This window comes from Mus caroli, unplaced genomic scaffold, assembly GCF_978045245.1.
Source record: "Mus caroli unplaced genomic scaffold, Mus_caroli_1 scaffold_15, whole genome shotgun sequence".
Lineage (NCBI taxonomy): Eukaryota > Metazoa > Chordata > Mammalia > Rodentia > Muridae > Mus > Mus caroli.
In genome coordinates, this window is record NW_028227270.1 from 106878339 (window position 1) to 106901379 (window position 23041).

General features: G+C 39.0%; 1 protein-coding gene across 8 annotated transcripts in view; it reads left to right on the plus strand.

The window, feature by feature from the left end:
• Hecw1 (HECT, C2 and WW domain containing E3 ubiquitin protein ligase 1) overlaps positions 1–23041 on the plus strand; it is a 287293-nt gene that overhangs the window by 191934 nt on the left and 72318 nt on the right. For 5 of the 8 annotated variants that reach the window (XM_021180044.2, XM_029468498.2, XM_029468499.2 and 2 more), the window contains 6 exons: positions 2812–2912; positions 4427–5767; positions 9986–10087; positions 14881–15031; positions 15687–15832; positions 22342–22463. In XM_021180044.2, the coding sequence (XP_021035703.1) occupies positions 2812–2912; positions 4427–5767; positions 9986–10087; positions 14881–15031; positions 15687–15832; positions 22342–22463 (1963 nt within the window). The remainder of the gene's footprint in view (positions 1–2811; positions 2913–4426; positions 5768–9985; positions 10088–14880; positions 15032–15686; positions 15833–22341; positions 22464–23041) is intronic. The other 3 variants (XM_029468501.2, XM_029468503.2, XM_029468504.2) reach the window with 3 other exon arrangements.

The window sequence follows — 23041 nt, forward strand, 5'->3', positions numbered from 1 at the left end:
ACTTTCGGGATATTTTAATTAAGTTCTCTGGGGATTTGTTTAGTAATTGACAGCATATGTATGGGTGTGTGCACAGGAGTCCATTAATTCTCAAACCAAAGGAAGTTGACACATACGGAGCTACTGCCACATGTTCCCACTCCCCATTCATGTTTGTGAAAACTGAACAAACACTACCCTGGCCTACGATGCCTAGCATTATCAGTGGCACATAGTAGGAATTTCAAAGGAAATGGTGTTCTTTGTGACCTTCGTCTTCATTTGGTTTTCATAACACCTCTATAACAAGCATTATCTCTTCTCCATATAAGAAAGTGAAACCTGTGAGGGATAAGTCAAGGTTAAATTCACATTTGCCTCACTCCAAGACCAAGTCCAACCTTTCCCCAAGAGAGGCTCCCTGCAACCAACTCTCTAGTTAGTTGTTCCCCTACTCTTCATTCCTGTCCTACTCTCACACTGCTAATGCTTTGCCCAGTGTGGGCCAAGGGGACAAAAAGTGAGGTTTTATAGCATGTCTGTTACTCTAACAGTGCACTCACATCTGCCTAACAGCTACTCAGTTACTCCCTGCTGGGCTGAACTCTGACTCATTACAGCCACAGACAGGACTTGTCTGCTTCCCTATGCTAAGTACTTTTTGAGTATCATCCTGCAATCCCTGCCCTTCACTGTGGAAAAATGTCTACATGGTAGCAAAAACAAACCAAACCAAAACAAAACAAAAACATGGAGGTAGAAGAGGGCCTCCCAAACCTGAGCAAGGGAGTTTGGTTTTCCCAGTGCTCTTGCAACTTGGAGGAAGAGGCAGTAGAGATGAGTAGGAGCAACAACAAGTCTTTGTGAGATTACTTCCCACCACCTCTGATAAGATAGTACACTCGCCCTATTGGTTTTGGAAGTTCTCTAACTTCAAATCCTCCACTTCCTCCTGATGCTTTGCCTCCTCTCTCAAGGCCAATAGCATCCATCACCTGTAGAAACCACTTCTGTAGTGCTGCCCATTATGGAGATGCGTAATGTATGTAGAAACAAATTACTGGTCTATGGGCATGAAGCAGCAGTAATTTGCCTTGAGCCATGGTCCACCCCCAGGATACATACACACACACATACACACACACAAACACAACTGTAGTACTATCTTTTAATTGTCACTGACCTCTATATTCAACTATGATCTTCCCTTTAGAAGTGTCACTCACTACCTGGGTCATTATTTGCTGCTCTTTCCTTGTTCCCTATCTAGTTGTAAGGTGTTAAAGGCAGGTCCTGTGAGAACATACAGACTTTACCCTACATGACACAAAGGCCAACTTCAGCACTTTTTATATGCCAGGGACTCAAAAACTGTTTGCTTACTGAGTGATGGAAAGCAAAAAAAAAAAAAGAAAGAAAAAAGAAAAAGAAGAAAATGAAAAAGAAAGCAAATCTTAGAACGTGAGTGCAAAACATAACTTCCATTTTGCCTTGTGATCATCTTTAGCTCTCATTACAATTAAGATTTAGATTCAGAAAGTTTTTCTTATGATCATAGGGGACACACTTCAAAATATTGATCAATATCACTGCTTTCTAAATTGACAGAACTTTGTGGTTCATCACATTATATCTTCGTATACTGTTTTAATTAATGAGCTCTGACAATAAACATTATGTAATGCTTTAATCAAGAAAAAATATTAAATTTATGATTCACTAGACCATATTATTTGTTTCATAATGTCATTTTTCTAAGAAATCTTTTAATATTGACATCAACTGATTTGTGTTTTCATTTCAATATCATAAGTGAATTAATGGGGTGGCTATAGAGTAAATAACCAGCTATGGACTATGCCTCTTTTTGTGCCTGGATATTCCAAGGAAGTACTTTCCCTAACTCAGCAAAGGTAGCAGGCAGTTACTTTGTTAAAAACAAATATGCAAAACTGTATTGCCAGTGAAAATATATCATTATAACTTCTGATTAATTTCTTCATGTATAGATTAAATTTTCAGTAATTTAAACGTTACTTTGAATGGGTATGGCACCAGAATCCAGAATAGTCAATATGTGTCACAATATTTGGTGTAACGAGAAGTCAAAGATCAGGGAACACAGATCACAAGCTGGTGCTTGCTCCATCCTCTACCAGGGGGCTTTCCATAGCTCAGCAACACAGGCTCTCCAGTAGCTATTGTGGCATCTACTCTCATACATTACATCTATTCCTCCAACATATTCTGGCATATCTATTGCCAGGGAATATTTGGAAATGAGAATGTCCATAGGAAGATCAAGCAAAGGCATTTACAATTTTTGTTCCCTCGCTTTCTGTACAACACGGATTCTCAAACTTAGTCTGTAAAAGGAGTAGCATTTCAGGATTTCTAGGTCACAAGTCTCTGTCTAAACTGTTCAACTCTTCCACGGTGCCAGAAAATAGCCATAGGCAATGTGTGAGCTAATAAGCATGGCTGTGTTCCAATAAAACAGTGTTGATGGACACTTACACTTGAATTTCACATAATTTACTCTTTTCACATGTTTTTCCCAGAGCTCATGGCCATGCCAACATGTAAAAAGTGATAACTAACTAAAACTAAAAACTGTAGTTTTTCTGATCCTTGAGTTAGAATGTTTGATAAGAATCTCTTTATTGATCCTACATCTGTACCTTAAGATGGGACCCCAAAGGGACCTTCACTCCCTGTTACAATGGCTTCTCTGAGATTGCCTGTCCCACCAGCTGGTGTAGAAAACACACTGTGTGGTCATTAGCAGGAGAGGTCGTTACAGAATCTGTGATGGTGCTTATTTCCTTCTAGGGATAGGGTGGTCAGCTACACACTTGGCCGCCGGCTTCCAACTGACCATGTGAGTGGGCAGCTGCAATTCCGATTTGAGATCACATCCTCCATCCATGCAGGTACTTTCAGCATGATCTTCATGTCTTGTTCAAGGCTAGTGTCTTCGTGCAGTTCTTTTCTCTGAATCACAACTAACCATAGTTCTCTCCAAGCATGTCATGGGCTGTGTAGTTCTCTGTCATCTCCATTGATCCCCAGAAGCCAGTGATCTATTTTAGAAGCCAGGATTGCCTCCTTGATTGAAAGATTCCTCTTCACCAGGATCTAAAGATAGATGGTTACACAGTAGAATAGAGGTCAGCCATATGATACAAAAACTGTCTTATTGTTTTATTGCCAGAACCTCACATAGGAGATGCTCAAAAGTTGTTTAATCATTCTATACATGAACAATTGAATGAATGATAAAACACATGAATGTGAATCATCTCTTTATACCTAGTAACTAGTTATAGATTGGCTATGATATAAAAAGTGACATATTGTTGAAGACCTGCAGTTAGACAATTACAGGAAAAATAAAGATTATGAACAGAAATTTTCAGAAACATTCCATATTCCACTCTCCATATGAAGCCATATTTCCAAACGGTAAAGATGAGAAGACACCTCATAATCCTTTTCTATTCTACTGCAGCACCCATACTAAATGTAACTCATGTTGAGAAATATTCAGTCCTCTTGGGCCAAATCTATGAGTTACTGTTACTGCGTTACTGAGAACTCAGAGCCTGAAGTGTATCACCACCCAATCACTAAGCTCCAGTATATACTAGATTGTAAGGAAATATTTTTGCTTTCTCCTATCACATTCAGCCTTTTGCTACATTCTTAGACTGAGTCATCTATGTGTGCATAAAGATGAATTATGACTTCACACTTTAGCAGAGAGCTAATTTTCTTCAAATAGGGAATTGTACTAGTCCATTGAACGTCCAATACCAGTCTGGTGTATTTCCAGCCAAGGGAGGTGGAGTTAAACAGCGTTCACTGTTAAATGTTAACAGAGTTGAACATATCTCCTTGAAAGGTAATGTGGCTGGAAATCTTGGTTTCTGACTATTCAACACGTAGATGATTATCAGTGTAGCCCAATCCCTCGCTTCTTTGGTGCAGCTAAATACCCTGCCTTAGCCTTTCCACATCTTGCAGGATGCTCCATGAGAAATGTTTTAAGCAAGTACAATTAACTTGCTTAGGTTATTAACGAATTATAAACAGTACTCTGAAAGTCACTTTATGTAACAAACATTGTTGATCTCTGAGGTAGGGTAAAGCTAGGTTTGAGATATTATTTCTTTTCTTAGCAGTCCCTTAAAATAGAACTTTAAAATAGCAGCCCATCTTAAAGTTAATAATAAATATTAATTATTTATTAAAATAAATAATAAAGTAATTAACATAAATAGCACTCATTACAGATTTTTTTCAAAGCGATTGAGAAACCCATCCACTTATACCCACTATCCTATATTAAGAGATCATTTACCATGTTTTACACGTTTACCCACACAGAACACCAGCTCCCATTGCTCTTCTGAAAAGGATGACATAGTTTTCTTCTTGCCCACAGATGATGAAGAGATCTCTCTGAGTGCTGAGCCTGAGTCAGCAGAAATGCAGGACAGCATCACGAATAGTGTGGTGGAAAACAGCAATGGAGAGCCTTCTGGTGATGCTACAGAATTCTGCAAGGATGCGAAGCCAGAGGCACCAAGTGAAGGGAATGGAGTAAACAGCTCAGAAAACCAAAACCAGGAGCATGCCGGGCCAGTTGAGGAAGCGGCAGGAGCTATGGAGGCCAGAGATGGTAGCAATTTCTCTGAAGCACCCGAAGAACCTGGGGAGCTTCAGGACCCAGAGCAACATGACACCCAGCCCACCCTGAGTGCAGAAGAAGTGGCCGAGGGACTTCCCCTGGATGAGGATTCGCCATCCTCGCTGTTGCCAGAAGAGAGTACAGCTCTAGGCAGCAAGGTAGAAGAGGAAACAGTACCAGAAAATGGAGCCAGAGAGGAAGAAATGCAGAAGGGGAAAGATGAAGAAGAGGAAGAAGAGGACCTTTCTACCCTGGAGCAAGGAGAGCCTGGACTGGAGCTGAGGGTCTCCGTGAGAAAAAAAAGCAGACCATGTTCCCTACCTGTATCAGAGCTTGAGACAGTGATTGCATCTGCCTGTGGAGACGCTGAGACCCCGAGAACCCATTACATCCGCATCCACACCCTGCTGCACAGCATGCCCTCGGCCCAGAGAGGAAGCACCACGGAGGAGGAAGATGGCTTGGAGGAGGAATCCACCCTCAAGGAGTCCTCTGAAAAGGATGGGCTCAGCGAGGTGGACACAATAGCTGCTGACCCACAGTCCATGGAAGATGGCGAGAGCGATGGGGCTACTCTGTGCATGGCACCCTCTGACTGCTCTGGGGGACATTTCTCCAGTTTATCCAAAGGCATTGGTGCTGGCCAAGATGGCGAAGCTCACCCCAGCACTGGGAGTGAGAGTGACTCCAGCCCCCAGCAGGGAGCAGACCACAGTTGCGAGGGCTGTGATGCCTCATGCTGCAGCCCCTCCTGCTATAGCACATCTTGCTACAGCAGCTCATGTTACAGCAGCTCCTGTTACAGCAGCTCCTGCTACAATGGCAACAATCGGTTCGCCAGCCACACACGCTTCTCCTCTGTGGACAGCGCCAAGATCTCTGAGAGCACAGTCTTTTCTTCACAAGAGGATGAGGAAGAGGAAAACAGTGCATTCGAGTCGGTACCGGACTCGGTGCAAAGCCCAGAGCTAGATCCCGAGTCTACAAATGGGGCTGGCCCTTGGCAGGATGAACTGGCTGCCCCTGGTGGGAATGCAGCAAGAAGTACTGAAGGTCTGGAGTCCCCCATGGCAGGTCCTAGCAATAGGAGAGAAGGTTAGATTACAAACCAAACCAGTGATAATAGGATCACCACAATTATGGGACACAAGTTTCCCCAAATGATTGGTGGAGAGACCAGTCCGGAAAGGGGTGCCCTAGACAGTATATGTAGACATTCAAGTATTTAACTAGGTGTGTGAATTTCTGGCACCTGTCTCAAATTCACACCAAGAAATATATATCCAGTAGGATGTAAGCAGCTACCTACCTATACGTGTGCCTTTGACTAATGACCAGAAATAGTTGCTATGTTTCTGGTCTTGACAGCAACTGCACAGTTAAGTAGTATCAAATACTATAAACCTCAAATGATCATGAGCATTGGGTAGCAAATATTTTGACTTCCTAAAGCACATTAAAGATCAGTGATAGAAATGGATATTACTTGAAGAGCATGGATTATCTGTCCCCCTGCACACTCTCAGAGTTCTGGGGCCACTCTTCCAGTTTTTCCAGAAGCATTAGTGACCGTGGCAAGGCACTCTGTAAATGGGTAGACTACATATCTTTTTCTCCTTCTTTTTTTTTTCTACCAGCACAGTTCCTGTTATAATAGTTGGTTGTGGGCTATTTTAGCTGATGGAGAGGAAGAACAGCATAATCAACCAGAGTCACTCAAGTTTGAGCCTGGGCCCTGGCATCCCTCACAAGCAAGGCTCCACTAACTTATCACACCACAGGTCACAAAAAGCAGAAACAGGAGGTTGTCACATTGCAGCAGAGAACTAGAAGGTTCAGTGGCACACACTGGGGTCATGTTTGGGGGATTGACATAAAGCCTGAGTAGTTCAGGCTAAGGGTTAGTTCTGCCCGTCACCATGGTCCAGGTCTCCCACCTACCCACCATCATCCCCTCATCATCATGCCTGCTGGCTTTCCATGAAGGATTGTCTAACTAGTTGGGAGAACATGAGATTCCTTGGAAAATTCAAATTTCTTCAGTCCATTGTTTCAATAGTCTATTAGTTGGATTGAGAGACACAAGCATCTCTCTGGAGAATCTTCATTTCTACCAGCTCAGTTACAATATACGTGCATAAATTCTCTTCTCATATTTCAAATAAGATTCTAATCCAAAGGCAGCCATCTTCAGTTTTAAAATCAATGACTCGTTCCATATAAATCCAAATTAAACTATTAAACTAGTATTTCTTGTGAACATTTTGTTTCTTTTCCTTCTATACACCCTTTACTTAAATCTCAGTTTAAAGCAGTTATCAAGAAACAAACTTGCAGACAAATGAAAGAAGCAGTCATGTGGTCATGAGTTAAGCCCTGGGAGTAAGTCCACCGTGCTGCTTCCTCACAAAAGACCTACCTGTGCTGCATCTCCGCATCTTTGTGAGCCAAGTGGGTATAATTGTAGCACTGACCTCGAGGAATAAATGGAAGAGTTAAATGAGATTAAACAGCGATGCACTCTGCCTTTCTCCTAATGAGATGAGCAAGAAAGCTAACTGTTTAAGTTACGTGAAAGAAACCACTCCTTGATTCTAGCCTCACCATGTTAGCCAGGGAAATTTTCACACAATTAAATGCTAACCACTTTGCTTCAAATAGTATCTTGGTAGTTTATGTTGACACAAATATATAGCTTTCAATTAAAAAGGAATAAGAATTGGTCTATTCTGGAGCCAAAGATGACCTAGGAACCCTGGGAACACAGTTTTAGGTTACCTTAAATTCTAGGTTCCAAAGCATTTTCCTGAAGTTTCTATAGAAACAGTATAAAAATAGTCATAAATAAATAATGATGTTTTTAAAAGATTTATTTTTTTAAGTTTTAAAAAAAATGTTGGTGGACACGATGAGTAGGTAGCTACAACCCAGTGGAGAAACCTCAGCTATAAGCCTTAGATGCCACATGATGATGCTCTTAGCCCCTTAGTTTGTGAAAAACTAGAGTGTTGTCAAGTTTATTCATTCTAAAAGTGTTTTGTTCTTTCATCCATCTGGACGCTGGGCCAGCTTTATCTACTAGTGGCAGGATGTTAAGTCTAACACAGAGTGGGGGTAAAGAATGGCTGTTTACTAGGTAAATAATAAATACGCCAACATGAACTGTAATTCGGCTTTAGACCTGCAACATCCCATCCTTCCCGCATCGCTGAGATTCTAACCAGTCAATAGTGTTTGCGGCCACAGACCTCTCTTTCATGCTTGTCTTTGCTACAATTTGGCCAGGTCAGTTATAATCAAAATAAATTTAAAGACTCTCTCTTATTTTTAGTTGAGAAATATTATCCCTTCTTGAATATTCTGAACACTTAATTTGATGCAAAGGTGACGATGTGGAACTGGGCCCTAGAATAGTACTGCCTCCATGTTTTATCCATTCAGCTGCCACCGAGCATCTGTCACATCCCCAAAGTTTCTTAGGGCTCACGTGTAGGTGGGGTATGCTTCCACCAAGCAACAGTATTATATTCCTACAGACTTGGAGGAACAATTAACATGTTTGGTTGAGTTAAATTACATGAGGTTTAACTAAATGAGGTAAGGTTGTTTTTTTATTATAAGAAATAAACTATAAAGTACAGCAGCTGGCAAGGCAACAGCTATGCCCCTGTTTCCTTTTTGAATGTTTTAACCCTAAGCATTTATGAAAATAAATGTGAGTGACATAGCCACTTACCCACAAAACCTGTGTTTGAAACAGCAGCTTGTCAACAATGAGTTTATGCTTCCTTGGTTTCTACTGGTACCTTCAAAGAACCTAAGCATTTTAGTAATGGTGGGACTCTTCAGGAAAAAAAAAATGTATATTTAATAATAAGAAGGACCTTCTGTTCTGAGCACATCTTTATTTTTACTTGCCAGTCATCTCTTGGAATTAAACTACTAAACTAAGCCCACCTAATATTTTCTACTAATTTTATTTTCTGCTGTGTCTATAGAATTATAGTGGGAAAATAAATCATATCCAGGCATGGATGTTCTGTAGAATGTTCACTATTTGATCCTTCAAAGATCTTGACCATTACTTTTTACTTTCTCTCCATTTTGACCAAAAGGTTAATAGAATACATACAATAATCCTGGAAGGAAAAGGAAATGATATCTTTTGTCCTCTGACTTGGTCCTGGGTGTGAGCATGGTCTGAGGCAGCAGGAAAGCAGTACAGAGTTGGATGGGGGCTGTCTGTGTTCTGAGCCCTTCAGGGTCCCCAGAGATTGAGAGAATTATTTACTAGAGTTTATGTGGTCAATCTGCACACCTCAGTACATTATGAAACAGAAATGCTGTTCCTGAATTTTGTTTAGTTAGTCTGTACTAACATCAGTAGAAGCAATGTGAGTACTAATAAGTCACGAAATCTATAGATACATTGATTTCTATAGTTTCTCTGTATCTGTCTGGTTTACTTTTGTCTATCCCACTTCTCTGTTTCAAATTTTCTTGTATCAGTCTTCCTGCCTTTTATCTACAGCCTTTGTCTATTATCTATTCCTCTTTCCAGTGCACTGTTTGGCTTTTCTGACTCCTCCTCCATATAATCTGGACAAACCATGATTTCCATGAGATGTTTGGCTCCCCATCTTACCGAATAATGTCCCTTTAGAGGAATTTACATTCTTGGACCACCAGTTCCTTGATCCATCTTGGAAATGCACTGTCTGAGAGTTTCAGTCCCCTTTAACTCTGAAAATAACAGTCTTTTGATAGTCTTCTGTTGTTTTAATTATGACGCCCTCATATCCATATGATCAGGTGTATTTTCCATAATCCAACAAAGCTTTTGTGATAAATACTCTTCACTCCTTCAAACAAGCCTGTCTCCTTCACTGGAATAAAATAAGGCTCGTTAAGTTTTTCCCTAGTGTTCCTCATGATGCCACCTTCTAACAAAGACAATTCAAGTAGCTACAGAATCAGACTCTGACCACATGTATTGATTAGTGTATGTGGCATAGATCAAGAGTCAAACATATTCGGATTTTTCCTTTCCTCCTCTTTTTTCCTCTCCATTTTCCTCTTTCTCTTCCTTCTTCTTTCTCCTCCTCTTCTTTTCTCCTGCTTTTCTTCTTCCTACTCTTCCTTTTCCTTAATAATTTGTGTCAAAAATGACATGGTTATAGTAAACTGACACAAAAACTAGATTTCCCATTTTATTTGTTGTTTCTTATGGTGATCTTTGTTTTACAGTCATGTTTTTTTTTTATAACAGTGCCATAGCAATGCATATGAATGTCTTGACTATCTTGTTCATAGGTGAATGTCCTATACTCCATAATTCCCAGCCAATAAGCCAACTTCCTTCCTTGAGGCCTGAACATCATCACTACCCAACAATCGATGAGCCTCTTCCACCAAGTAAGCTTTAGTTTCAAATCTATGGCTTAATTCTTCCCATCCAGTCTGAACAGGTCAGTGTGAATTCATATGCAAACATCCAAAATTCTTTCCAAATTCCATAAATTGGCAGTGTTACTAAACACCAATATATACCTACTATAAAACTTCTTTTTTTAACAAGCTGTTTCATTATATGGTATTGAAGTGATAAACAAATGTTAATATACCTAACTTTCTGAGGGAGAAGCAAAAAATAGATATCATTTCTTTACAAGACATCACTAGTCTTTGTGGTCTTTCAGTCCTAAATTTCCCATTTTAAATTTTTCAGTTGGAAATAGAACTCTATTTTTCTCCAGTGAATCCATTATTCACAAGTGTCTCCATAGAATAAAACAACTTTAACCCACAGTGTTTTAAGAAATTATGCTTTCTTAACTATAACTTTCATCAAAGGATTAAAAATTCCAAATGCCTGCTAGAGTTCATTGGCGTTTCCAGGAAAACTATCATTTGTAGGTTAGAATTCAGTACCACTTTACCCTAATAACTGTCCTACATAAGTAAAGATTCCTTAGTCATTTGAACTTAGGAAATTCATTTAATCTCTAAAATATTGTTTCATTATTTGTAGGAATAAAGCTTTAATGTCCTCTTCTGCTAAATGCTAAGTTTGAACTAAGACAGCCCTGCCTGTGCGATGCATTCAGCCTTAACCTGCATCACTCTATCTCAAATATTCAGGAGAAGAAAATGAAGCTGAGTGTTGCAAACTCATTTAACACAATGAAAACTTATGAATTCTGGAACCTCTCTGTTTGAATTCAAGATTTTTCCACACATAGATAATCTTTAATTTTGGATAGATTGTTATAAATGCAAATGTGTTCCCAAAACTTACACTTTTGCAAGAGTTTACATTAGGCAGTTATAAATGGAGGCATTGTAAATAAGTTAATGTAAAACCACTTCAAAATAACCACCAAACAAAACCACTCTCAACAATTAAAAAAGACTCAAAATAGGTTTTAATTTTCTATCCATATAGCAAAGAAAATATTAGAAATTTGCTAATTAATTCTGACAACAGGATTTTGCTAGGAGATCTCAAATAGGACATGAGTGACTTCATTGCTGATAGACATTCATCATCAAGTTTTTACTGAATACTCTGTTGTTGGTGCTGTTTTAGCTAACCAAAATGAATAGTGACTGCAGCCCTCGTGGAGCATCTATATGCTAGTCTGGGAAGTGTATAACAAACAATAAAATGGAGATCAGGAATCTGATGATAAACGCAATGAGAAAACAAAAGTAGATAAAGGAGGCTTCTCATGCGTAGTAGATACTGGTTTGCAGTTTTAGAACTGAATTCTAAGCAAGCTTCCCTAAGAGGACAATAATGAATGAGACAGGGGAGTTACATATATAAATGCTGAGAGAAAGCTTTACAAGCAACGATAGCAGCCCGTAGCCGCAGCCATACTCATCTCATGATGATGAGCATGAAGAGTGAAGCCAAAGCATCCAAGGCCAGTGATAATGATACTCAAGGGAAAACAGCACAGACCACTCACCTGGGGCTCTCTAGACTGCTGCAATTGTTCTCAAACATCCTAAAGCTGTGACCCTTTAAAACAGGGCCTCATATCGTGGTGACCCTCAACCATGAAATTATTTTTGTTGCTACTTGGTTATTTTGCTACTGTTAGGAATCATAGTGTAAATATTTGGGAGATAAAAGTTTGTTGAGACTGACAGGTTGAAAACTGCCAGAGAGGTTTGCCTTTTATTCTGAATGAGGACACACCACAGCGTTTTGAGCAGGAAGTGGTATTTCTGACATGTGTTTTGAAAGTTTGCCCCTTGTTGCTGTACAGGGAATAAACTGCAGAGAAAAAATAGAAGTCTATGAAATACAGCAGAAGGTGATTGCAGTGGCCAAGATGAAACCATTGGTGATATGGATCAGGGTGGCATCAGGGGATTGTTAAGCAATGGTAATATCTGAACATATATTTGGAAGACAAATTTGATTACATATTGAGTATGGACATGGGAGGAAAATAAGAATCAATAATGACTCAGTTTCAGCCTGGACTGATTTAAAAAAAAAAAAAAACTTTTTATAGAGTAGGTTTGGTTAGGAATAGCCTAAAGCTTGACCAAATTATATTATACTAGAGATATTATAAGCTAGTGATGGGATGAAGGCAATTAGACAAATGTTTGTAAAGTTCAAATAGGATATACCATTGATTAAAATACTTAAATACACAATCCAAAAATAAAGACAATGCACGTTTCAGTTCTTGTTAAAACATAATTTGGTATTCAATAATTCATTTTATCCTAAACAACTCAACCTGACCTACACACTACTATAAGCTGCCACAGTGTAGAATAGATACTGTTTTCAGGGGTCTAAGTAAAGTCCTGGCATCACGGGGGTTAATCCTTCTTATGATGCTGAACCCTGAAGATCCATCCAGATGTTTTTTCTTTGTTTATAGGATATGTGAAAATGAATTCTTTACAAAACAACCCAGAAAAGATACTCAAATTCAGCTAATTATTTAATGAATATTTATAAAAATATAAAATTAACACTGAGTTTCAGATACTTAATGTGTTAATGAAAGAGCTTAGGGTCTGAATGAACATACTTTCCAGAAGTGGTTCAGAGATTTGAAACTTGCTAAGAATGTGTTACCAATGTTCCATTCTCCAGTCCCCCTAACCCCTTAGATAATTTGCAAGGCCAATGGAGAAGTCAATGGCCAAATTCTTGTTTTCCCTTAGAGTCAGGATCTGTGTCCCTAGAACTTCCTGTAACTCCTAGTTTATAGCAAGTGTAAGTGTAACTTTTCTCACTTGAATTGAATAACACAGTGTTATTTAAAAGTTAATCCTTACTCTTTGTTGAATGACAGTTCAAGAAAATATGTTTAATAATTTGTTTAATTGATTAATGATTTTAATGAGATTAAAAATCAACAGAAATTTCAAACATTTAGAATATGATTAATTGTGATATCATGAAATTACAAGTGTATACAATAAGATCATCATTAAATTGGTTATTTTTCTAATCGTTGATATCTGAATTATCTAATAACCTACTTTAGGGAAGTCTTCTTAGAATATACTTCTGTAGTTCAACTACATTTTTCCTTCCGTCTCTCATATACATTAAATTTTAGATTTTCTGTTATTTGGACTTTCATTGGTCATTGACAACTTTCTAGATTAGACATTTGACATTATATTTTCAAACAGATATGTCATATACATACAAAAGCATAAGGACACCAAATTTATCTTCCATTTAAAACTTGAGAGTCACTATATCATTACCTAACTCGTGAGTTTTCAAGATCACATCTGAACCAGTCCCAAGATTGTCTTCTCTCACTTAAGCCAAATGGTTTTCCTCCTTTTGAAATTAAGTTTAGTATATCTTTAACATTTTCAGCACAAGACCATATTGGTGTTATTTCTACCACGTTTTTATCTGTAGAGCACAGAAGTTTTGTTCATTCCTATGTAGCATTTCTCTTATTTACCTAGCTCAGATAAACATAAATCACACTTAACTCTCAGTTTCAAGGGGTTATTCATGGATTCCAACTCACTTCAACTTACATGTACATCCCCTAATCATCTATACCTCTGCCTTGAGTCCCTATGCTCTATGTGATGGCTACTTAGCAACAATGTTATATATCTATCATACATATATATATATATATATATATATACATACATATGCATATATGTATGTAACAACAACTAATGATAAAAGAGGCCAAAATTTTTTTAAAAGACCAAGATGAGGTGTATGGGAGAGTTTGAGAGAAGAAAGGAATGAGGGAAATATGTAATTATAATCTCAAAATTTAAAAAGATAATTTAAAAGATTTTATCTTTTTATCTTTTACACATTTCAAAATATAGTTCTAATTAAAATATAATTTCATCACTTTCTCCCTTCCTCTCCTCCCTCCAGCTTGATGTTTGTTGAATTGTTTGATTATTGTGACTTCACATTTTATTACATGGCTATTTTGAAACTGTAGTTATCAATTCTTCCATCCACCCTCTTAAAAGGAAATACAATTGCTTGAGCCTGCTCAGTTTTGAAAGAACCTTTTGGGGCTGGAGAGATGATTCAGTGGGTTAAGAGCACTGTCTGTTCTTCCAAAAGACTGGGGTTCAATTCCCAGCACCCACATGGCAACCCACAACTGTCTGCAACTCCAGTTCCAAGGGATCTGACACCCACACACCAATGCACGTAAAAGAAAAATAAATCATTAGCAAGATACTTTTCAAAGTTGCAGGTGCGCTGCTTCAGAGCTAAGTTAGAAGGGGGTTAAACACGAGAGCTGTTGTGACTGCCCCTAGCCACATTCTATTAGCCTGAATGAAGAGCTGATTCACAACACTAACACTTACTGCAGGGTTTGCTCAATTTTCTGCACCCATTTCTTGAATAACCAGCAATATCTTTAAGGCAGTAAGCAACTTTCCTTTAGACACTAATAAATTTAAGCATACAGCCTAGTCAAGGAACCACAATTATCATGGCAAAGTAGAGAGTCTGAATGTATTAGCTCCTTTCTAGAAAGCTAATTCCCACTCTTGTCCAGCAGTCATGGTAAGTGCTAGAAGGCAAGGGCGAGAGGGATGGGAGGGCCTTCATAATGAGTCACTGGTGAGTGCTATCTCCAGACGACCTGGAAGTAGAATTTGTACACATAGGTCAGTAGTCCATTCTTGACTTTTCTTGTCCTATTATTAAACATTAGACTGGGAAGCTCGAATTGACAGCCATGGACGGGTCTTTTATGTGGACCATATAAATCGCACAACCACCTGGCAGCGACCATCGATGGCCCCTACCCCAGATGGAATGATCAGATCCGGGTCTGTCCACCAGATGGAGCAGCTTAACAGAAGGTTGGTGATTGGTTCAGAATGAGATCCTATAAGCCTGGTAAGGATGGAAAGACATCCCTCTTCTGTTTTCCAGTTCATTATAAGGAAACTGAACAAAATTAATTATGTTAAGCAAGCTGTTCCCAGTATTTTGAAGGCTGGGTTTGGAAGTTAGTGACAGAGAGCACATTAAGCTTGAATGGCATTTAAAGATAGGGTTCTTCAAACTGTCTTACTGGTACAAGCCAAAAATCAGAAATTCTTTATTTTTGGCCCCATCTCCCAAGACATTTACCAAGGATGTGAGGATCTCCATGTGAGAATTTTTGGAAGACTAGTTCATGTCCATCATGAGATGTTTCCAAAGATACCTAACTCAAAATAGTTAACATTCCAAGGATAGTTTCCATAAAAGTTTTAAAGAAAAATTGCCGCATAGATCACAGTAGACTTAGTCCTTGTCTCATCTCCACTGTACACCCATCACCATGGAGGGTATACTCCTCTCTCCTCTCTGTGGACTTAGTTATCTTAGAGTTGTCTTATTAATTGTTCTGGAAGCCTTCTTGGAATTGTAGACACTTCTGATTCCAACACAGTGTTTTACAATTTTTTTCCAACTGCTTTATTCACAGCATTACCAAACACAAATTGGTTATGGTCTTTCCATGTACAGGTATCAAAACATCCAGAGAACCATGGCAACAGAGAGAGCTGAAGAAGATTCTGGCAATCAAAACTCTGAGCAAATACCAGACGGAGGAGGAGGAGGAGGAGGTGGTGGGAGTGACTCAGAAGCAGAATCATCCCAATCAAGCTTAGGTATTAGAGCACTAGAGGTGGCATTTAATGTCTGTGACAGAAGTGTGCCAATCCCTACCCTGCCTCATGGGATAGCCACATATCTCATAGATAAGAGAGAAGCAAAATATGGGAGAACAAGTTGAAGGATTCAGAAGCCTGAGTTAAGGAGATAGCAAAGCCTCCCAGCAGGAATCTCAGAAGACATAGACTCCTGTGTGGTTAAGCAATGTTTATCTGTTGGTGTTTTAAGGATTTGTCACTTATAAATAAAACATGGCAAATGTTCACAATCCATTTCAAGTGAGTCTTGGGCATTTCAGATAAAATTCAGTTTAACTAAAGAGGGACCTGGACACAAAGAGGTTTCTGGTGAGTTTCTTGTTCACAAAGCCCAAGAGCATATTATTTTTACCATGTGTCAAGCCTTATTTTCCTGAGATCTTAATTATTTAAATCTAATCAAATTAAGATGCCAATAATGATGTTTTAAAAGCATGAGGTTGGCTTCTACTTTCTGTACCCATAACAACATATTCAAGTACCACAGTGAAATCCCAGTAACCCACTTCCATTTGAATTGGGTTGGTAACACATTTGCCAAAAAAAGGCCCAGTTTCAGTCTAGGCAAGCAAATATTTAAATTCTTATTCTATCAGGTGTCAGCGATTTTTTGGCAACATAGATATCAGACATCCTTATTTGATTTATTTTACACATGTACACAATGAATTTTAACCATTTAAATTTCCTGCTCTGCTCTCTCTCTCTTGTGTGTGTGTGTGTGTGTCTCTCTCTCTATGTCTCTGTCTATGTCTCTCTCTGTCTCTCTCTAGAACATTTCTTTACACTAGGCTCCCATCTTATTTCCATATAATCTGTATGTGTGGTCCACTGAGTTTCATGGCTAGTGGTATGGGGAAGGATGCTTCCTAGAGCAAGAACAAGTTATCAGTGGATACATAAGTAAAGAAAATTATGTGAAACCCCCTTTCCCCAGTGGGATCCTCCCCGACCCATGATGACCTATGGATGGGCCCAATATTTAGTAAGTCTTGTGTAGACAATGACAGCTGCAGTAAATTTAAATATATAGTGGCCATGCTATAACTTGAAGATATCTTTCAATTGGCCAACCCACTACTTACTGGCTCCTTTCTTCTTAAATGCATACACACATTTTAATCAGTAATTTTAATTGTGCCCATTCTGCTTTTTCTATCAGATGTACTAACAACCCTGGTTAGATGTTGTTGTTGTTGTTGTTGTTGTTGTTGTTGTTGTTGTTACTAATTTCTTTGTTCAGTCTTCTGAAAGACATATGGTACAACAATCAAGTAAATAGAAAGAGGATGAGAAAATGTGCATAGGATTATTTCTGGATTTAGTATTGAATCACATGTAATTTACTACATAATAAAACCCTTGGTTGTAGTAGATCGAACTCACAACTGAATTGACCCTTCAGATCTGCCAGTGAGCAATGTAAGCTGACTAAGGCTGGCAGGTTGCTTAGGATGTTGCTTAGGATGCTGTTGGACTCCTAGTCACATGTAGTCACCTGTGTCACCTGTGTATTAGCTGTGTGGAGGTTGCTCTGAGATGGCCTTGGTTTGGAAGCTTTTCCTTCTGGCTATTTTCCTTAATGGACATGGGGACAGAAAAGAGACAGCAACACAAGTGCTACGGACCCTATTTCAGAATTCACATGTTGCTCCTACCTTGTGGGACCAGATAAAACAAAGCACAAATCGAAGCTCAATCAGCCAGAGAGGAGCTTGAAAGTCCAACAGCAGAGAAGTGTTTATAGGAGGGGAAGCTTCTGTAAACTGTCTTAATTACAGGTAACATTTGTAATAAAACAAGAAAGAAAAACAACGGGAAGAGACTTGAGAAGACTTGAACATAGTTGAAATTATATAAGAACGTTATTAGGAAATAATGATTCCTGACTTTTTAATTTTATTTATTTGTTTGTTTGTTTGTTTTTTACACTCCAGGTTTTATTCACCTCCCAGTCCACCCTCCCATACATCCTCCCCAACCCCTGTCTCCGCAAGGATGTCCTCACCCAACCCCCCCCCTCCACTCCCATTCTAAGGCTCTAAACTCCCTGGAGCCTCCAGTTTCTTTAGGGTTAGGTGCATCTTCTCCCACTGAGTCCAGACCCGAAATCCTCTGCTGTATATGTGTTGAGAGCTTCATATAAGCTGGCATACGCTGCCTGGTTGGTGACCCAGTATCTGAGAGATCTTAAGGGTCCAGGTTAATTGAGACTGCTGGCCTCCCTCCTCCTTAGCTTCTTTCAGCTTTTTCCTAGTTCAACCACAAGAGTCAGCCAACTTCTGTCCATTGGTTGATTGGAAATATCTGCATCTGACTCTTTCAGCTGTTTATTGGGTCTTTCAGAGGGCAGTCATGATAGATCCCTTTTGTGAGCACTCCATAGCCTCAGTAATAGTGTCAGACCTTGGGGCCTCCCCTTGAGCTGGATCCCATTTTGGGCCTGTCGCTGCACCTTCTTTTCCTCAGGCTCTTCTCCATTTCTATCCCTGCAGTTCTTTCAGACAGGAACAATTGTGGGTCAGAGTTTTGACTGTGGGATAGCAACCCCATTCCTAACTCAATGCTCTGTCTTTCTTCTGGAGTTCGGCTTTGCAAGTTCCCACTGTAGGGCATTTCATCTAGGGTCCCTATCTTTGAGTCCTGAGAGTCTCTCACCTCCCAGGTCTCTGGTGCATTTTAGAGGGTCCTCCCAACCTCCTACCTCCCAAGGTTGCCTGTTTCCAATCCTTCAGCTGGCCCTCAGGGCTTCAGTCATTTTCCCCCACCCAATACCAGATCATGTTCCCCTCTCCCACCCTTCACCTATTCCTTTTCCCTCCCAGGCCCCTCCCTACCTCCCCCTTGTGATTGTTTTGTTCTCCCTACAAGGAGTCCTCACTTGGGCACTTAAGCTTGTTAACCTTTTTGAGTTCTGTGGACTGTATCTTGGGTATTCTGTATTTTTTTTAACTAATATCCACTTATAGAGTACATACCATGCATGTCTTTTTGGGTCTGAGTTTCCTCATTCAGGATGACATTTATGGTTCCATACATTTGCCTGCAAAACTCAGGATGTCCTCATTCTTAATAGCTAACTAGTATTCCATTGTATAAATGAACCACATTTTCTGTATCCATTGTTCTGTCCTAGGACATCCGGGTTGTTTCCAGCTTCTGGCTATCACAAATAAGGCCACTATGAACATAGTGGAACACATGCCCCTGTGGCAAGGTGGGGCATCTTTTGGTATATTTCCAAGAGTGGTACAGCTGGGTCTTCAGGTAGATCTATTTTCACTTTTCTGAGGAACGTCCAAATTGATTTCCAGAGTGGTTCTACCAGTTTGCAATTCCACCAAAAATGGAAGAGTGTTCCTCTTTCTCCACATTCTCCATTGCTGGAGAGAACCGAAAGCGCATAAAGCCACCTACAAAAACAAATATAACAGGAACCAACAGTCATCAATGTTTAATATCTCTCAATATTAATGGACTCAAATCACCTATAAAAAGACATAAGCTGAGAGAGAGAATACACAAACAAGATCCAGCATTTTGCTGCATAAAAGAAACACACTTCAATAAAAAAGACAGACACTAACTCAGAGTAAAAAGGTGAAAAGAGGTCTTCCAGGCAAATGGTCTAGAGAAACCAGCTGGAGTTGCCATCCTAATATCCAATATAGTAGATCTCAACTAAAAGTTATCAAGTGTGATGAGAAAGGACACTTCATATTCATCAAAGGGAAAATCCACCAAAGAAAGTCTCAATCCTAAACATCTATGCCCCAAATGCAAGGGCAGCCACATGTATTAAAGAAACTTTACTTAGGCTTAAAACACGCATTGAATCCCACACAATAATAGTGGAAGACTTCAACACCTCATTTTTACCAATGGACAGGTCATTGAAACAGAAACTAAGCTGTGACACAATGAGACTAATAGAGGTTATGAACCATATGGACTTAACAGATATCTACAGAACATTTCACCCTAAAACAGAAGAAGACACCTTCTTCTCAGCACCTCATGGTATCTTCTCCAAAATCAACCATATAATTGGTCACAAAACAACCCTCAACAGATACAAGAAAATTGAAGTAATCCTATCAGATCACCATGGCCTAAGGCTGGCCTTCAGTATAGCAAAAACAACAGAAAGACCATATATACATGGGGAAACTGAAACTCTCTACTCAATGATAACTTTGTCAGGGAAGAAATAAAGAAAGAAATTAAAGACTTCCTGAAATTTAATGAAAATGAAGGTACAACATACCCAAACTTATGGGATACAATGAAAGCAGTGCTAAGAGGAAAATTCGTAGTACCCTGGTAAAGAAACTGGAGAGATCTTACACTAGCAACTTAACAGCACACCTGAGGGCTCTAGAGCAAAAAGAAGAAAATATACCCAAGAGGAGTAGACAGCAGGAAATTGTCAAACTCAGGGCCAAAATCAGCCAAATAGAAACAAAGAGAAAAATACATAGATAAACCCCTAGCCAAACTAACTAAAGGGCCCAGAGACAGTATCTAAATTAACAAGATCAGAAACAAAAAGGATGACATAACAACAGAAACGGAGGAAATTCAAAAAATCATCAGATCCTACTACAAAAGCCTATACTCAGCAAAACTGTAAAATCTAGATGAAATGAATGGTTTTATAGACAGATACCACACACCAAAGTTAAATCAAGAGCAGGTAAACAGGTCCATATCCCTTAAGGAAATAGCAGCAGTCATTGCAAGTCTCCCAACCAAAAAAAGCACAAGGCCAGATGGATTTAGTGCAGAATTCTACCAAACCTTCAAAGAAGATCTGATACCAGTATTTCTCAAAGGAATCCATAAAATAGAAACAGAAGGATCACTACCTCATTCTATGAAACCACAAGTACTCTGATACCTAAACCACACAAGGACCCAACCAAAAAAGAGTACTTTAGACCAATCTCATTTATAAACATCGATGCAAATATACTCAATAAAATTCTTGCAAACCAAATCCAAGAACACATCAAAACCATCATTCACCATGACCAACTAGGCTTCATCCCAGGGATGCAAGGTTGGTTCAATATACAAAAATCCATTAATGTAGTTCAGTATATAAACAAACTCAAAGGAAAAAAATCTCATGGTCATCTCCTTAGATGCAGAAAAAAAAAAGCCTTTGACAAAATACATCACCTCTTCATGTTAGAAGTATTGGAGGGATCAGGATTCAAGTCCCATACCTAAACAGAATAAAAGCAATTTACTGCAAACCAAGAGCCAATATCAAATTAAATGGAGAGATACTTGAAGCAATCCCACTGAAATCAGGGACAAGGATGCCCACTCTCCCCATATCAATTTAATATAGTACTCAAAGTGCTAGCTAGAACAATAAAACAACAAAAAGAGATCAAGGGGATACAAATTGGCAAAGATCAAATAAAGGTATCACTATTTGCACATGATGTAATGGTATACTTAAGCGACCCCAAAAATTCTACCAGAGAACTTCTCCAGCTGACAAACAACTTCAGCAAAGTGGTCAGATATAAAATTAAGTCAAATAAATCAGTAGCCTTCCTTTATACAAATGATAAACAGCCTGAGGAAGAAATTAGGGAAACAACTCCCTTCACAATAGCCACAAATAATATAAAATATCTTGGGGTAGCTCTAACCAAACAAGTGAAAGATTCCTGACTCTTAAAAACTCAAAATTTGAAATACTCAAAAACATATCCAGAATATTTAGTATGCTAACATGATGCCATAAAAGGAAAATTCTGAGGTTCATGCATAAAATTATTTAAAATATTTAAATAAAAATTATAAATCAGGTATGATACCACATGGTTTTACTCCCAACACCTAGGGACTAGAGACTAGAAGATCATGAGTTTGAATTTAGGTTACACTATATTGTGATGCTGCTTTTTGAAAAAAACGTGTCGTTACCTCTAGGCTATAAGATAGAAATGGAAGGTACATACATTTTATTTTATGCTTACAAAATTGAGGGGCAACCTCAAGTGTTTTCATCTTCCACCTCATTTGATATAGGATCTTTATAGGGTTTTACCAGCATGTACAACAGGCTAGCTAGACAGAACTTCTGGGAATTCTCTTGTCTCTGCCTCCCACCTCTGCATAGGAAGCTTGGATTGTAGGTGTGCTCCTGCTCAGAGCTTTACAGGGTTCTGGCAATTCAGACTTGTATGGCAAGTCTATGTATGGCTATAAAATACTTCATTCTGTATATGCATATGTTCGAGAATTTGGAAGAAATTCTGATGCACTTTTGGTATCAAGCATCTTAGACAAGAAACACTTGAAATTCTTGACATGGTCATGTCACTATGAAAAAGCAAGTGTCTGCCATGTGAGTGGAAGTCTGTGCTCTGCTATGGGAAGAGACATGCTCCATGTGGGAGGACTTTTCTCACAGCATATTCCATTACTTTGCTTCATGTTTCTAGATCTGAGGAGAGAAGGGTCACTTTCTCCTGTCAACTCACAGAAGGTCACCTTGCTGCTGCAGTCTCCAGCGGTCAAGTTCATCACCAATCCTGAGTTCTTCACTGTGTTGCATGCCAATTATGTGAGTGCTCCCAAAACAAAGGCAGGGTGGACTGGCTCCCTGAAAACCCAAGAAGAGCTTTATGTAGTCATTTAATAAGATAAAGGGGCTACAATTTTACTCAGTGAACCAGGGGAAAGAAAGAATTCTTTATATTTATTTTATCTTTTGAGATTATAGTTACATCATTTCCTTTTCTCCTTTCTCTTTCTTTCCTCCAAATTTTCCCATATGTCCTTCCCTTTACTTTTTCAAATGTATGACCCATTTTTTTCATTAATGGTTTTGTGTGTGTGTGAGTGTGTGTGTGCAACTCAGACCATACTTTTCCATGTGAGTCTCTCAATAAAGAAGGAAGGATTAAGAAACTTTATTGCCTTCTATTGTAGAAATTATTTAACCCTGCCTGGGGTTTCTACCCAGCCTTGATCATTCAGTTCCCAGATAAAAGACATATGTAACCTTTATATTTACAATAAGCCTTAATCAGCACTACAGTTGGGCACATATCTACCCTTTACACTATTAGAATCTACTTTTCTATCAATAACCCCAAATTATTACCTACTATCTTTCATCTTGGATGCTCTTAACTCCCT